At 33.8% G+C, this 18,565-nt stretch overlaps 1 protein-coding gene across 4 annotated transcripts in view; it reads right to left on the bottom strand.

Moving 5' to 3' along the window:
* Positions 1 to 18,565, bottom strand: part of prkcaa (protein kinase C, alpha, a) — a 177,822-nt gene that overhangs the window by 63,774 nt on the left and 95,483 nt on the right. For all 4 annotated transcript variants that reach the window (XR_012407342.1, XR_012407341.1, XM_021476862.3 and 1 more), the window contains 2 exon segments: positions 1,665 to 1,776; positions 839 to 967 (listed from right to left, as the gene is read on the bottom strand). Coding sequence is in view for 2 of the 4 variants with exons in the window: in XM_021476862.3 (XP_021332537.1) it covers positions 839 to 967; positions 1,665 to 1,776 (241 nt within the window). In the remaining 2 variants the exon portion in view is untranslated.

The raw sequence follows: 18,565 nt of genomic DNA, 5'->3' as shown, positions 1-18,565 counted from the left end.
TTGTTTGTAATTTGTAAGCGCATGAACTTTGTTTTCTGTGTTTTTGTTGATTTCACGCTGTACACCAAAGGTACCACCTTTTTGCAACTCATGGCATTTAACCCCTGATGGCATTAGTGGAAGCAATAAGATTGGAGTTCGTGAACAGAACAAACAGTTGCATGTCATCTGCATAGCAGTAAAGGTTGAGTGTGTGCTAATGAAAGATGTGACAAAGCAGATGCCTATAGTTATTAAATCACAGCCTAAAGTTAATAATCCACAAAATAAACCATATTTAATATAACATGTAATATAGATCTCAGAGCAACACCTTTCGAACATTTGAACAGAGATACAGTAATTGGTATTTGTGTCATTCTGAGCAGAAAAGCACATTGCTACAAATGTTGAACTGAGGAAAAGAAGAATAGTGGGAACTATGTTTTTTGCTAGGTTTGCAGACAGACATCAGTGGGGTGGTGCCAGGTCTATCTAGCAAGAATGAGCAGCAATGTGGAAGTCAGCAAAAGTGCTAACTTGAATTATTAGTCAAAATGTTCCCAGGGAGAGAACAGTTTATAAAGATAGTGAGTTGTATTTTGAAAAAAGCTAATCATTTAACAGAAATAATGGAAATGGTATATTTAATTGGACTGTGAGTTACATAAGGATAAGTTGCGTGTTTGTAGCCTAGAGCAAGTGCTTTTACTGAAAAGAACAGATCAGTGATTTGAGAGGTAAAAGTTATTGCTATCTAGATATGGGATATGGCAACAAGTATATAGAGGAATAAAGGAGCCATAAACATAATTTACACCGTTAAATTGTTGGCCATATTAAAAAAAGAGAAACTTACCTGTGACATGCATTTTGTCGCCAATCACCTCAATCTTCATGTAAAGGCGTCCCCGTCTCTCTGTGTGGTCCGTTCCACAAAGGCTTGGCACATTCATCACACACTGCTTATGGACATTCATATCACAGGCTGTGAACACAAACAGATTTTAATAATAAATAAAATAAATGCCTCTTATATTAGCATGGAGACAGAGGTAGGGTTGTGCGATTTGGGGAAAATATCTAAAAGCAATTTTTCTGACAGATAATGCGATTGCGATTTGATTTGCGATTTAATTTTGTAGTTAAGCTTCAGGTCAATAATCTGACAGCAGTTCCAACAATTCTGCGACAGCTCTTAAAAATGACCCTTTTTTGTTTGGCGTCTGTGACTTTGAAACCAAAATATTTCCATGTTATCAATGTCCTGTTTTTCTTTGATATTAACTCGTCTAATAATGCTTCTGTGACAGCAGACGCAATTATCCAAATTGTCCACGCTTTTCTGTATGTTTTATTTTTTATTGTGGGTGTTCTGCATAGTTCGACTGAGTAATTCTGATTGGGCAGAGCATAAGTGTGCTCACTCAATTGGCTAGTAAGGCAAACACACACAGACGGCATTTGCTCAGGGTGGGAAAAATTAAATAATACATATATATTTTATATCATAGCTCCTTGCAATTAGCTAATCGAAACGTTTTAAATTAAGATTGTGATTCGATTCGATTAATCGCGCAGCTCTAGATGGAGGCGACCAAAGACCTTAAATAACCACCCCAATCAATAAATACTTCAATAATAATAAAACCAATACATTAAAAAAGGCTTTGTTTTATACTTACAGTCACATTTCATTCCTTGGTGTATGAGTCCATATAGAAGAGACCCACAGTGGTCACAGAATGTGGGACTGCCATAAGTGTGGATCTTAAATTTGTGCTTGCTCCTAGGATCCTACTCGGAGAAAAAAAAAAAACAGAAACAGAGAGAAAAAAGGAGTTAAGGAATTGAGTCGGAAAAACACTGAAAGGTATTGAGTCAGAATAGGAGACTACAGCACAGTTAAAATTTCCATATTCTTTAATTGCCTTGGTAAAACAATGTTATCCCATGACATTTCAGAATGCTACAGGTTTCTTTGTTATACAGTAGATCATTGGTTTCCAATGACAGTTCTGCAGTCTTTAAAAATCTCAAGTTGTAGAGGTTAGAACATCAGCATACAGTTTGCATCTGGTATAGACAGGGTGTTAAAGGGCACCTATGATAAAAATCATCTTTTGGGAGCTGTTTGGAAAGAACTGTGTGGAGGTATAGTGTGTCCAGAGTCATTTCGGAGTGATAGAAACACAGTAGTTCTCTTTTTTTTATTTCCTGACGTTAAAATAGGATCAAATTCCCCTCCCATTTTGAGGCCCACTACAAAGTGATGTCACAGTGCGATGTCCCCGCCCACCAATTTGATTGACAGCCGCATATTAACATGCCTCTGTAGTAACAAGTATAATCAAGACAAGATGTGCGAAAAGCAACTGGAATTAAAAGATTTGTTCAGCTCGCTGTGATCAATCATCATCAAACATGATCAAAATTTAGTTTCACAAGTTTAAAACCTTTTCAAAATAGAGCACGTCAGTAATGAATTAAAGAGATTTTACCGTCTTTACTTCATCACCACAGCCGCGTGTCAGTACAATTGTAAAAGAAGTTGCTTCAATCACGGTTTGTGAACGTTAAATCAAACAGCAGTGGATGTTAACGTGCATCCTGTCACATTTGCATGCAAAAACAGTGCGAAGTTAAACTCACACACTGTGTGTGTGTGTGTGTGTGTGTGTGTGTGCATGAATACTTAAACAGTAAGATGTTTTAGAATGAACAAAACAACACTTTAGAAGTTTTACAGTGTGCTCAGCCTGCTGGTTTATCCACTAGCACACATTTTTATCATCACATAATCTCTTGTAACAAAGTCACATGACTTTTTTTAATGCGCATAGTGGAACTTATTTGGTAAAAGTGTTTCCATCATAGTTTAGGTGCATTTTTTTCTTATCGAATAACAAGTTTATCCTACTCAGTTAGGCCAATATGTTTTTTTATGCACATTTTCAAAATTGATGAACATCTTGACATTTCCATCAACCGTTTTTTATGCGCATATCCGAAATGTGCATAAAAATATTTGGATGAAACATAGCTATTGTGTGTGACTCATCGTTGCAACTCCACAACAAATACATCAAATAATCATTGGGATATTTCTTACTGTAGTATTTCTCACAATCGTTACGTGAGATCTGCTTCCTTCATGTCTGTCATTGTGCTGTTTATCTTACGCAGCCGAGGTTGAGATTGAGGCACATTCTGATAGGCACATGGAAATAATGAGTGGGGAGAACCAGCATTAAAGGCAAAGGCCACAAAAACAGCTACACTGTGTTCAGAGCAAAATAATCCAATATTCTGAAAGGTACAATAATCTGACAGATGTTTTGAGCTGAAACTTTACAGACACATTCTGAAGACTTATTTTAAATCTTGAAAAAGGAGAAATATTTGCTCTTTAAGAAAAAAATGTCAGGTTTGTTACTTTTGAGACAAAAATAAAATAAAAATAAATTGCTACTATACCATGCTTTTGTCTATATACATCTGGAGTTATTTAATTGAAAAACAGTGACATGCTGAAGGTAAACACAGAGGGTGCTTTTAACATCAGTGTACTGTAATATTAGCTGATAATATCAAGAGTTGGTTTTATTATAATTTTATTCATGTTATGGAGCATGAGAGCCTTCGGTCGTCGCCATCCACTTTAAGCATTCGGCTTACTTTTCTATCCCACGAAAAATGAAAATCATTCAGATATATATTTATGATGGTGAGCAATGATGACAGAATTGTAATTTATTTTATACACATTCTATTTAATCTTCCAATCTAGACGATTACTTGCACTTTCTTGATCTACAAATCTAAAAATGGGAGTCATTGTTTAGTTTTTTATCCCTAGTTTTAAAATCATTTACTATATTCTTTCCAAAACATTAATGAAGGAACAGGAGAATATCTAATCCAACAATGCCTCAAGACGTAATGCATGAGAAAAATTTTCCTTTCAAAGAGTTCAAAGAGTTTCCATTTCAAAGGCCTGACCATAGCCAAACATTATAAACACACCCTCACATCAAAAACGTCCACTTTTAAAAATGGATGAATATTTCATGGATGGTTGACTAAAATCAGCTATAACAGTGTTCAACAACATTTAACACATGCTTCAGTGTTGCTCCGGAAATCACAATAATGATCCAATCTGTCTATTATAATTCCACTATAATCAAAATAGCCAATAAAATCTAATAGAATAAAAGCTTCCTGTCATGAAATTATTGTGCTTTCTCCATGTCTAGTTCCAGAGAGAGAGAGAGAGAGAGAGAGAGAGAGAGAGAGAGAGAGAGAGAGAGAGAGAGAGAGAGAGAGAGAGAGAGAGAGAGAGAGAGAGAGAGAGAGAGAGAGAGAGAGAGAGAGAGAGAGAGAGAGAGAGAGAGAGAGAGAGAGAGAGAGAGAGAGAGAGAGAGAGAGAGAGCTTACTTCACACAAATGTCTCTGATTCTACCACAATTCCAGCACACCACAAATACGGAGAAACTTCATTATATTTTGGGAGAAAATGAAAAGTGTCTCCACCTAGCAGCACAGTACGTGTCCTCATGCCACCATATGAGAGAAAAAGGCTGAACCCCCTTATCCCTTATTAAAGCTCTCTGTCCTTACCATTTATTATTATATACTTTTGTTAATCTTTTTTTTTTATTAACTTGTTTATTGTGACAACATATATGTATAAAATAACTATATGTATATGTGTTTGTTTATTATTACTTATATTTCTTTTATCAATATGAATGTCCTTTATTTTGTTATTGCTTTGGCAACATTGTGATTTGTTTTACAGTCATGACAATAAAGCTCTTTGAATTTGAATTTGAGGGAGAGAGAGAGAGAGAGAGAGAGAGAGAGAGAGAGAGAGAGAGAGAGAGAATCTCACAAAAAAGTGCAAGTACAGTCATTGTTCAAGACTTATTAGGGTTCCCAAGCAGGGGTTTTTGAGTTAATAAAGAGCTAATGATTAACTGATATACGATAAATAGCAATTAAAGATAAATATATATATATATATATATATATATATATATATATATATATATATATATATATATATATATATATATATATATATATATATATATATAAATATTGTGTACACACACATACATCTATATATACATCTCTCTCTCTCTCTCTCTCTCTCTCTCTCTCTCTCTCTCTCTATATATATATATATATATATATATATATATATATATATATATATATATATATATATATATATATACACACATACATACATATACATACATACATACATACATACATATGTTCATTCACTCATTTATGAAAGCACTTGAAAAATAATCAAGTCACTTTCAAGGCACACTATATGTTTTTGCCGCTAGAGGGTGAGTATATTCAGAACAAACAAAGGTGTAGTCTAATGATGCCGTGACTGAGTGTGGAATTATGGGAGTTGTCATCATAATTACATCCTATAGGACAAGACCGTAGAGGCAATTGCAAATTGTTGAGTGTGGCACAGCACGAAAGCATCAGAGCGTTTATTGTGCTACAGTTGACCTCTTTAAGCTAATTTAGTCTTAAACACATGGGGAAGAAGCAGTGCTGTTTAACTAAATACATTTTAAAAGTTTTTTATTTATTTACAATGCTGCTCCCTGCAGTCTAATAAACCAACACAAGGTTGATGTGTATGAAATCATTAGCATAGTGACACAGGACACGGCCCATTTATAATTGCTTATTTTTCTGTATTTGAACATTCTTCAAAACATTGTGCTAACATAAGGCAAGTACACATGTCGGCAAAATACATACCACAGTTACAGAGGTTGTTGGATATTATGATAATAAAAAGTACATATTGTCCATGTTTACATTTCATAAGACTAAGCGAGTTCTAAAGTAACAATCTGCCATTGCTCTAAATAAACTCAACTGGTTTAGAGAAAGCAATATAATGACAAGACCATGCATAGCATTAAAAAAATAATCCATAAACCATAAACTGGGCATTTCAGGACATAAAGCTAAAGAAGATTATGAGTACGAGTACAGTTTATTTTTACCCTATACAGTATGAAAAGGTTTGGACACCCCTCTGTAGCTGTATTGCAATGTGCTCTTTCTTTATAACAGAACATTGCAGTGCTATGCCATTCGGTTTCTTGACAAAGCAAGATATTGTCATGTTTTTTAGAGAGAAATACAGTTTAGCAGTATTGAGAAAGTGAAAAATAGGCTATGCACCCTCTGTTTTGTGTGGATTTCAAAACCTGTAGTCATTCAATGCTGATTGATTACAACACAAAATTGATTTGAGAGGACCCTAAAGCTGGTCAACACTGGACTTTTCAGGAATCATTTAAGAGGTTGAAGTTTCACCAATGTTGGATTATTCAGCAGGACAATGACCCAAAGCACAGTTCCAGATCTACCAAGGAATTCATACTCAAACCTCATTCACACTACAAGCGACTCACAGAAGCAAAGCGACAAGCAACCGTTCATTTCAACGGAGAGTCAGCAACTTCCAGCAACCTCTGTCTACGCGAGTGACAGCGACCGTTGGCGACCAGGTGGGCACTGCGAGCGATGCAACAAGGTTGAAAATCCTTCAACTTTACGCAAATGAAGAGTAACTTTCTTCAGCGACAGCCAATAGGTGCGCCAGTAGAGCTCAAGGGATCCTCTCTCTGCTTGCTCAGAGGCCCATTGTATTTGTTCTGTATATACCTACACAGACATGCGTTTGCAGTAGAGCGACAGGCAGCTACAAAATCTCTGCTAGTCTGTATGAGACATCAGACACGATACAATGTAATAGAATGGCCATCTCAGTCCACAGACTTGAACATCATCAGAAATCTATGGATTGATTAAAAAGGCCCGTTCACGGTCGACATCCATCACACCTGACTAAAAAATTTTGCTAAGAAATATGGTCCAAAATGCCTTCAGCAAGAATTCAGGGACTTGTCCTTGGCTATAAAAAGCATCAACCGGCTGTTATTTCAGCAAAAGGTGGCTCTACAAAATATTGTTATTATTATTCTCTTGGGATGCCCAAATTTTTGCACCTGTCTGTTTTTGTTATGATTTAAATTGTATTGCATCTGTTAATTAAATAAATGGTATGTCAGAACGAAAATCTTGCTTTTTCTATAAGGTATAAAATATATTCAAATAAAATGACTGCTTTGAAAGACCAGCAGGCGATGACTTGCAATTATGAGGGGTGACCAAACTTTTATATATATAGTTAATACTTCAGGTGATTTCACATACCCTTATAAAAACAACGCACAAACTATGTGACTGACCTTAATAGGAGCAACTGAAGACCAAAGTGTAAGTCAAATCTGAAAGTCCTTATTTTATTTAGTACTGACTGTGAGATGATAAGTATCATACAGTATACCTATCTATCAACATTTAAATCTGCCAGACACATGTAAACCTTTCCTGTCATTAAAAATGATTACATACAGTAGGTATTCATTAGGTACCCACCCAGAATGACCTTTACCACCTGTTAATGAGTCATTCCAGAGACTTCTCCCTAACCACCAGATGGCGCAACTAGGCTCTGTTAAATGCACAGCTGTGTTAACATAAAGCTTAATAAACAAATTCAGAATTCTTGCAAAAACTGATGTGCAAAACCTGAATATTCTAAAAAAAAAAAAACATGAAGCAAATTTGTTAAAAAGCTTTGTAAAACTGTATTTCCTTTAATCTTTTTTTTAAATGATAAAAGTAGAAAAAGATTAATAAATACATAAATACATTCTAAAGTTTCCAAAAATTATAAAACTTTTGTAAGTATGTGTGCAGACTTCCAGTAAAAGAACTATAAACTATATTCACTAAGGGAAAGGCATTTTAAACATTACTGAAATATTGTACATGCAAAACTGAATATGCATTTAATATGTACATGTATATGTCTTTAACAAGCCAGTACACTGCCGCTTGCTCTGCCAGAAGATACACTGAAATTATTATAAACTAACTTTTATTAGCTTTGATTTGATGCATACAATTATTTTCAAAAAGACCTTTAGTGATTTTTTATCAGTAACTATTTGCATTAGTGCTGTCATCCATGTCCTTCTTTGATTGCAGAGCACATGGAAATTCAGTCTCTGGGTCAGAAGTGGTGTGAACAAACACGCAGATTTGAATTTTCAAATACTCTGATGTGATCACAAGATGCAGTGATAAACACAACAGTGTTGACTCATTCTTGTCATTTTATGGTTTTCCAACGAGCTCTGACATATTCTGACTTCTGTCAGCATAACAAGGATTAGAGAATGATTGATGTGGGTGGAGCAAGAGATGTACAACCTTTTAATTATGAGGTTAATAAGACACTAAGCTCCTATTTCAGACAATTTGAGACATTTGTTTTTTGTTTATTTAAGATTGGTAATTGCATTAAAGGGCACCTATGGTTAAAAATCTATTTTTCAAGCTGTTTGGACATACATGTGTAGGTACAGTATAGTGTATAGACCGTCATATTGGGGTGATATAAACACACCCTTTTTTTTCCTTTTCAATTTAACAACATAAAAACCGTGGACCAATTGGAGCAGTTTTGGGACCGACCGCAACTTGACGTAGGAGTGCAGTTTCCATGCCCACTGAATTGATTGACAGCTGTGTATTAACATGTCTCCGTAGTAATGTGTATAATCATATTATCAAGACAGGACGTGTGCAAAGCAACCAGAAATAAAAGGTCTGTTCAGTTTGCTAGGATCATCAAATGTGATCAAGAGTGAGTTTTACAAGTTTTACAACATGTTTTAAGAAGTGCATGTTTGTAATGAATTACAGCGTGAAGTGCTAGCCTTAAAGGCACAGTTCACAAAGACCGGCACCTGATGCTCAGAGCTACAAAATAGAAACTTCTGAAAGGTTTAGTAAATAATCTGATGTGTATTTTGAGGTGAAAATTTACAGAAACATTCTGAAGACACAAAAGATACATAATAAATGTGGAAAAAGGAGTATCCTAGATGCCCTTTAAGAAAGGTTGATCTCTGCTGCTCTGTCAAATTTTGAGGTTGAAAATACACTTTAGTAGTTTAAAATAGTTATATAATAAAACAACCAATAAGAAACAATATAGAGAAAAGTAAGTCTATAAATAAAAGAAAATACCAAATATATAACAGAATATGTACTGGCAGTTTATTACAAGGTTTTTGTACCTTAATATGCAACACCAACCAAGACAATATATCACTGTAAATTATTAAAAATGTTAATAAAAGTAACTTTTTTCAAAATATTCAAGGTTAAAAGTTGTTGGAGAAAATATCAAGATAAACAAACAAACAAACAAATAAATAAATAAATAAATAAATAAATGGGGGGAAAATAAAAACACAAATCACAAAATACAGAAAACTGCCAGTTTGCAAATATTTTTACAGTGAAGCTGAAATGTTTTCAAGATTAAAGACCGCATTAAATTAAAGGCTGACAGATTTATTAAATTTTGAATAAATGATTAATTATTACAATTGAATTTTATTATATGGCTGATAAATTAATGGGTGTGTATTGTTTTCCACGGTCATCCAAAATGTATAAATGATGTAGAAAAAAAAGAAAAAAAAGAAAATAAAAGTAAGAGAAAAAGAGAAAGTATTTTTCAAATGGCATTTTTGTCAATTTAAGATTTTGAATTAATCTGTCCTCACATTTATTGTATACAAAATAATCTTTATAAAGCAGTTATAAAATGTACTGTAAGAACAGTAAAGGTTTGAAAACCTCTAAAATGAAAAATGTGTTTTTCCAATTTTATAATTCACACATTTGTGCAGTGTGCACTTTGTCTACTGAAGGAAGCATCTGGATGATCAAAAGCGGAAGCTGTTTAGCATTTTTCACATTAGCATGGATTTTAACATGAAAGGCCAATCTGGATTCGGACATCTGTAGATGATTCTTTTCTTCCTTATTGTGAATCAGCCATACAGTCCTTATTTCACAGTCTCTCTTAATTAGACTTATAGCTGTTACCTCGCAATATTAAGCCAAAATATATGTACAATTGCTATTTTTCTGAAGTAAAATTTTTAATAAGTTATACTCCTCATTCTACATTTTTCCCTTGACTGACAATAATTGGTGTTTCTAGGTACAACATGCCACATCTGTTCGAGCTCCAATAAAGTAACAGATACCATATGCTGTGTCATTTTGTTGATTTTGTTAAAACATATTTGTTTTCCATCTTTTAGTAAACAAAATCTTGTTAATAACACAACAAATGTTTACTTGATGCTATTAAACAGTGTACATGAATTATAGTTTTATGAACACATTTTATTTAATTAATTATTATCTATTTTTCTAACTAAATGCATACATACACAGTAAAAAAAATGCAGTTCCACGATTTATTCATGTTGTCCCAACACAAATTGATTAAATTAACTTTACACTTTTACCAAATTTGTGTGGATTGAGCATAACAAAATCAAGTTGTCCCAATGAAATCTCAAACATTGTGTAGTTTCAGCTCATTTTAAATAAGTAGTTTAAACAAGATATATATATATATATAATAAAAATATTTTTGTTTTTCTTCGAAGTATAATTTAACTGTGGTTCAAAGTATAAAATGTAATTTAATCTAAATCAAACATATTTATTGCTGTCAAGAAAAAGATAAATGTTTTCCCCAAAGTAAATATGTAAACAATAAATAAATATATAAACAAAAGTGTCCCTCTATAGTACGAGGTAGAAAAGTATTTTTAAACAATGTTTCAAAATAAATACTGTAATTTGTTACACCTAAATTTATGTTACCATAAAATTATAGATTTGACTTGGCTGAAAAAAGTATTTTAGCATCAATATTATATTTAAAATAATTATTATGTCCAAGAAAAACAAAAACATTGACTCAAAGGTAAAATATTGTTTTTATATACAATGAATTAATTGAATTACTTAGCTTCCACTTAAAATCAAAATCCAAGTAAAGTTGTTCTTTGAACTGAACTATAATAAATACTTGTTATTTTAGGCTATGCTATTGCTAGTTATTTTATTTTCAATACTGACATAAACTGTACACTGTAAAAAAAATCCACACAATTATTTAATGTTGTCCCAATACAAATCCTTAACTTTAGAGTTTTTGTACACATTTATGTTGATTGAACAAGAGTAAGTTGTGTGGATTCAGATCATTTTAAATAAGTAGTTGGAACAAGCAGCAAAAAAAATTTTTTTTTTGAGTCTAGGTGCTTTAAATATGGATTTAGATGTCAAGCAAGAAACTGAAAAGCTCATAAACAGTGTAGTCACAACTGCTGGTTTAAAATAAACATACTACTTTGGGAAAAACAAATGGTTTTAAAAGGTTCACAAAACCCTTAAGTACTTTTTTTGAGATTTTAACAGATTTGTGTGTGTTGAGCACCAGTTAAGACAATGTTAGAACCTGTTAGCTTTAACTGTGGGAAAAACTTGATAATTTTGAGCTTTTGTCAGCTAATTTCAGCTTTCGGGTTTAAAAAGATTTTTGGGGCGGGATCAAAATTGGTGACGTAGCGCAAAACTGCAAGTGCAAAGATGACGCGTTGGTTTCTCATTATTTTTCAAAGCGGAGTTTCCTTATCCTATAAGAAGAGCCTGCTTCTTATTTTGTTCATGACTGCGCGTGCTTTCTCAAAGCAAGGCAGACCTGCCAGTGCCAAGCTGTGAGAAACTACCTTGATCACTGGGTGAAACCGCATCCTCAGACCCACGGCATACAGTATTTAGCCATTCATGAAGGGTGATATGTGTCTGTTTAGATGATCCACGGGGTTTGTTGCATGTATTTCCCCGCAATGCTGTCAGGGCCGATACAGCAAAGCTGTTTGCGTGAAGCAAGCATTTTTGTCGGGAGAGCTGTACGAGAATTGGAGAATGGTGGACATTTAATCTGGAGTTCGTTCACATTTAGACACATCATCATGCAGCTGTGTTAACCTAAATAATCTAGATTACCAGCAGGGCTAATGGTTGAAATAGACAGGGCAAGAGACCTGCTGCACTGTGTCTGCATTCAGACCCAGGGATTGAGAGAAAAGTCCTTTTTTACTGTTTATATAAACACGATTATCTTTACAATTGTATAAATTGTGGTTGTGTGTATGAAATTACTAATAACAAATGTAACAGAGCATTAAATTACTGTTTATTTCTTTGCATTTTAACTTTGTAAACCCTAAAATCATGCATCTCCTCATGGTTTGTGTCTCATTTTGTGAGCTAACTGAAAACAGTTGTTCGCTCCCCACCTTCTCCCATGCTCTGCTGGCCACGCCCACTCCTGCCCTTTGCTCACAGAGCTTCATGCTCATTATCATGGATCTTTTGAAAAAGTTCTGATGTAGACCTAAACCGAAAGTGGGGGGTGTCATGACCCTTTAGGTTTACCTAGGGGGTTAATTTTTTTGCTTTAAGGCAAACTAAATAAAACCAGTAATAACCAGAAACCATAATTTTTACTTAACCCATTATAAAAATGTACGTTGAACGAAAATTTTTCACTTTTCAATTTTTCACGCTTCACTTTTTTTCAGTTTACCTACTGATAGCATGACTACATTTTCAGGGATTTTGGTGACAGCACAGAAAGTAACATGGCAGTGGCATATATTTTAGATCAAAGTGGTAAAGAGAGGGGAAGAGGGCGGTGGGCTTCCTCTCATTTGTGGCTTGTGTTAATTAGCCCTCCATCCTCTGTTTATTATTAATGCATCACTTAAAGTGCGGCAGTTATAAACCTGCCCTCAGTTCCTATACCCCAGTGGATAAACAGGATTTCTCCACCATAATGATCTGCGTGTCTGCATAATTATGTGTTTGTGTGTGTGTGTTTGCTTGAGTGCTGGTCGATGGCAGTTAACTGTTCGAAAAACCTTTACGAGCTGTAAGCCATACAGAGAATTCTGGTGTTTTATACACAGAAAAGATCAGTATCAATAGGTTCACGATAACAGCCTTCCAAAATGTGATGTAATGTTCTGAGAGTATAGGCCTGCATAATGAGACAATTTTCATGGTGACCAATATGAACACAAAGAAAAACTGGAGTGAAAAGCCTTGGTGTTTTTATTTTTTGGAATAAAATCTGAATAAAATTAAAATGATGAAGATAAAAATGCTAAACTTGTAACATAAATGCTCTTAGCGAACTGGAATCAACTGGCTTGATTTGAATAATGACACTATTGCCTTCTGCAGTGCTGCGTCTATAGCTGAAATGAACTTGTTTTTATAATTAATGAACTTTGCAACACAGTTATTGACCTGAAGTGAAACAACACTGGACTAAACTGAGCTGAATAATGAAACTATTATCTTGTCAACAGCTGCTTTATAGTTTAATCTGAACTTGTTTCGTAATTGATGATTGGTATTTTATAAAGCATTACATAAAGTGCTTATTTTGTGTCTTGCAAAACGGTGAACGATGTGTCTGATGCTTTAGTCATTCGTTTCAAACATTGATATATGCATGTGCACACAATCACACATGTACATAAGCAATAGACTGAGGGTGTTGGTGACAGACACTGCTTGATGCACTGTAGGTGGTACAGGCAGAGATGTTGCAAGCCAGGGAAGAATATGTCTATATGTGTGTGTGTGTGTGTGTGTGTGTGTGTGTGTGTGTGTGTGTGTGTGTGTGTGTGTGTGTGTGTGGAAAAGGGCTCTAAATATAGTCCCTGCTGCAGCTGTAGTCTGTGATATAAGGGAGAACATTCTCAGGGTTCAACCAAACAGTGACACTGGGCTATGCTTTTGACTGATGCCATTTCCATTCAGACCTGCCTTTACATCTTGCAGTGACGAGTCCCAATGTGTGCGAGCGGATAAACGGCTCATGGCATGTGTCACAAAACAACATGCAGTGTATTCCAGCAGTTTGTTTTATTGGTATATTACGTGTATATGTAGTGTGCATGTTTTGTCTTTGCTTGTCAGATCTCCTGCATCTTATTAACCCTCCTAGAATTTTAACATCTTGTAATCTTAATTTGTTGAAAACTCCTACTTCAAGGCTGAAGCACAGATGGGCCAGAGCCTCTACCAGTTTTAGAGTCTATTCTTAAAACTCATGTTTTCTTTAGCTTTTAAAAAACTGTTAATCTGGTGTTTTTTCACATCTGTTTTAATTGTTTTCCCATGCGACACTTAACAGTTGTTGCTATTTTTCTTCTTCTCTGTTTATATATTTATTTAATTTGAATTATTTGCTTGTAATGTACAACATTTTAGGCAGCTGCTTTTAAAGTGCTTTTTTAAAATAAACTAGAACAATTTTTTTTTTTATCTTTGCCCACTTTAGTCTAAAGGTCTGCCATTATTTTATTGTATAATTAGTTACATTGCATGACTTTGTTTTTAAAATATAATAATTACCTTGGCTGTATTGCTCAGATAACGAGCAATATTTATAAACTATCATCACAAGCAATTTTTTTTTTGCCATAACAAAAAAAAAAAAAACTAATCTAAATACAGAGTTTCTGCAAGTTTCAATTAGTCAAATCTAAGATTTTTTAAGACCCTTTTAAGACAATTAAGACTGACATTTTAGACTTATACAGGGTTAAAGACAAAGGATTTGTTTAAATGTCCTGGTATTATTATGAGGAACTGTGTAATTGATTTTATTTATTTATTTATTTTTTATCTTATTGGGGAATTTCATTTGGGGAATTTGCTGTTGTTAAATGTATTTCTTTGCAATAAAAACCTAAATATAAAAATAAGGTTTATTGAGATGATATTGTTGGTCATTGGATGGATGTCAGCCCAACTAAGTAGCTTAACTTAAACAAAGCAAAATTAGGACCTGTTTAAAAAAATTAAAGACCTACAACACAATTAATACTTAAGGCCAAAAATTTACGACACTTTCAATACTTTTGAAGACCCAGCAGACACCTTTTAAATAGGGCTAACATTGCTTTTCTGTTTTTGTTGTTTAACACTGACAGACAGCAGCAGTTATGTTAAGATATACCATTTTATGACAGAATGTATAGATTCAATATACTGTACTCATTTATGACAATATACTGTACTCAGTTTTGATTACTTCCTCAATTGTTGATTTAGTTTAAGACTAGAGATTCACTGATGCATCAACAAGAGAATAACTGTCTGCATATTGATAACCATTATTTAAAAAAAAAAAAGACTCAAAACACAAAACTATGTGCAAACATGTATTGAATATCAAATGAGTATTACAAAGGTATTATAAAGTTGATGACAACAACAGTGTCATAGCAAACTGTGAGATACCTGTACGTAAACTTGTGGTATTTGAGGTTCTTGTTTTTATATTAGATTTCTTTATATTTACTGTTGCACTGAAGTCCAAAAGTGAAGAATTTATATTATTTATTACTTGATTGATCAAGCTACCTGACAGAAGTGCTCTGTTTGTTAACATAGTTGTTTAATCTTAAAATACAGTGAATTAAAAAAAAAAAAAAAGAAACATCCTGGATCTGTTTCTTTACTCTTCTTCACTTTTTTATGTATTACACAATTATCAGATTGGGTTTTAGTATTGGTAGATACTCAAAATTTAAATGACTCAGACTTGGACTCGAGAGCAAAAAAACCTGATCGGGACATCCCTAGTTTTGACAACACAAGGGTCTGGGAGCTGTTGATGGTACTGTTTGTACTAAAGCTACTGCTGGCCACACCAGTAAAAGTTTGCTAAAGGTTGTCACCCAGACAATTTACATTTACATTAGTAAAATTCCATTTTTTATTCACACACTTAACTGAACATTCTCATTTACTCTTGTTCACATCTCTCAGTGTATTTATTTATTTATTGGTATGAATCCTGCTGGGACAGTCATACTTATGAGTTAACAAATCGTAATTACAGTGTCAGATGTGTTCAATTCAAATCACATTCATTTACACAAAATGGTGGTGTTGTTGTACCATCTTTTTGATTCATTACAAAAAAAATGAAATACAGCAGGGATTGTTAACTCTGCTGCTTGAATACAATTAAGAACAAAGGCGTCAAACTGGCATCAGGTGTGTTTTGCATTTTTAATATGTTTTTTATTTAGACATTCACAATCCCATCAAAAGACATTGTATACGTTGATTTCACCATTGCTTTAGTTTATAATGATATAGTCAGCAGCATTTATTCCTTTGTGTGTAATACAGATGTTGTATTAATTTGGTTTCTTTACCTCAGATTATCAAAAATTATATAAATTACATTATGTTAAAAAAAACTACCTTGTATCAGATCGGTATCTGTAATGAGATATTTATTTAGAATATTTACAATATTTTGAATTTTTGGTATCGGATTGATTGCTTTTAAACAGAAACCATCTTCTTTCACACAGAACTCCAGCAAAACAGTCATGTTCAGCAAATACAATACATGGATCAGAATGGATCAACAGAAAAGACATTCTAAGAAATAAAGGCATAAAAGCCCTGAAAAACTGGTAAACCAGGTTATGAGGGACAAACAATGAAGAACTGAATGCCACAGTCTGTGTGTTTTTTCTGTTCATAAGAAAGCAAGAGCAGCACAATGATACAACAGTCAGTTGTGATACACGTTTAGAAAGCAACTCATTATATTTGGTTTTTAAAAATGCTAGTGCATTAACTAATTAATGAGAATCTAGCTTTAGTGCAACAGATGTATGATGTCAGACTTGAGCTTCAGAATCACTCTGGGGTTATAAAGTGCGCAAAAGAGACTCCCAGCTGCCACCACTCAGCCTCCTCCTACTAACTCCTGACATTTGGTGGATGGAATCCATCTACCTCTTACAGCCGCACCTACCAACAAATCACTTCCTGCTGCTAGTAACCCACAGCGATGAGTCTTCCAGCTCCCACGGCAACAGCCAATCAAATTTCACTTTAATAATGCCACATCCTGACAGCGATTAAAGCTTGAAGAACTGCTGGTCTCAAAAAAATACTTTTCAGGATCAGTAAAGAGAAGCATTGAACATAAGGTTGAAGTAAACGATATTACTAAATGTAGATGCGTTTACTGAAAAGCAAACAATGCAATGTTATCAAATTTCAAAATTATAAATACCTTGAAGCCTAATAAAGCAAAAAATATACCTCAAAACAAGTAAAGCACACACATGAGATACAAATTAGGAAAGATGAATGTTTTATAATTTACTATTAACTATTTACTAACTGAACCTGTAAGAGCCTATTTAGATCAATTGGTATCACATTATTTTGATGGTTCATTTGAGTATTAGTAGACTGTCTGCTTAATATCGGTCACTGCTCCTTCAACAGACATTTAAGTGACTATACGAAACTTTGCAAGTACATGAAGAGTTTATATGCAAAAACCTCCAAAAGCCATTTAATATTTTCTTTTAAAATTAGTATTTTTTTCTAACTCTTTTGTGTAGGCTTAGTAATTTTGCATTTATAGAGACGAATAAGTTCTATTCATTGCCTTTAAAGTGAAATAACTAAACATAAACTTTTTTGAGATAAATTCTCTTTTTAGGAGAACATTTCAGATGGCATTTAGTGGTTTTTGCAACTGAACTCTTCATATGTCAATTTACACTAACCCTAACCCTAAACCTAACCCCAACCTAACAGTCTATTTATAAACTAATGAAAATTAGTTGGCATGTAGATACATTGTAACTTAAATTCAACAAACAGACCATCAAAACAAAGTGTGACCAAAATTTAATAAAGGCTAGTTTCAGGTAGAAAAAAAAAACAAAAAACTTCTGAAAAGGGATCTCATAATAACCGATTCACCATTAACCGAAAGGATGCATTTTTAACCAATTAATGGAATCAGTTAAATGATTAAAAGTATTATTATTTTTTTTTTTATATTGGCTGCATGTGCAACACATTTTTTGTTAACTCGTAGGAAGGTAACACATGCAACCACATATGCCTACAGGCATATTTTGCCAAAAAAGCTAAATGAACGAAGAATATTGCGGGTCACAGTTTGACACAGATGAGTTGATGCCAAACCAGCGCTAATGCTGATCGCCTCTGTCCTGGATCAGCGTCATAAACACTTCTGTTTATGCACACTTGGTAAAAAAAAGCCACAAAACAAAACTTTCTGAAAAGTGCGCTGCTTCGGAACCAAGCCAGCCACAAGTCAGAAATTTGGGATTTTCTCTCCATTGGAGCGCGCTCCAGCACCGCTCATAAACACAACAAATAGGCAATTGTATTGATGATTTAATGTACAACCAACAAACCAACCTTTTTTTCCATTTGGAAAAATCCAGTTATTAATAGTTCTTATAAAATATCTATATTTAAAATAGCCTACATAATCTCAGAATCAAACAAATCTAAAGATTTTCTGGATTTTTGTATAATGATAACGGCACACCAAACTGAGGCTTTTATTTTATGGCTAATAAAACACGTATCTGACACAATGTCACCCTGGGTATATGTGTTTGTTTTCTGATAAGAGAAATAGTTTTATGTTAGACATGGCTGCGAGTCGGCAATCGCATATAACTCTGATAATAAA

The sequence above is a fragment of the Danio rerio genome, chromosome 6 (genome assembly GCF_049306965.1).
Source record: "Danio rerio strain Tuebingen ecotype United States chromosome 6, GRCz12tu, whole genome shotgun sequence".
NCBI classification, from domain to species: Eukaryota; Metazoa; Chordata; class Actinopteri; order Cypriniformes; family Danionidae; genus Danio; species Danio rerio.
Note: the sequence above shows the minus strand (reverse complement) of the source record. Positions and strands in the feature narration are given on the sequence as shown.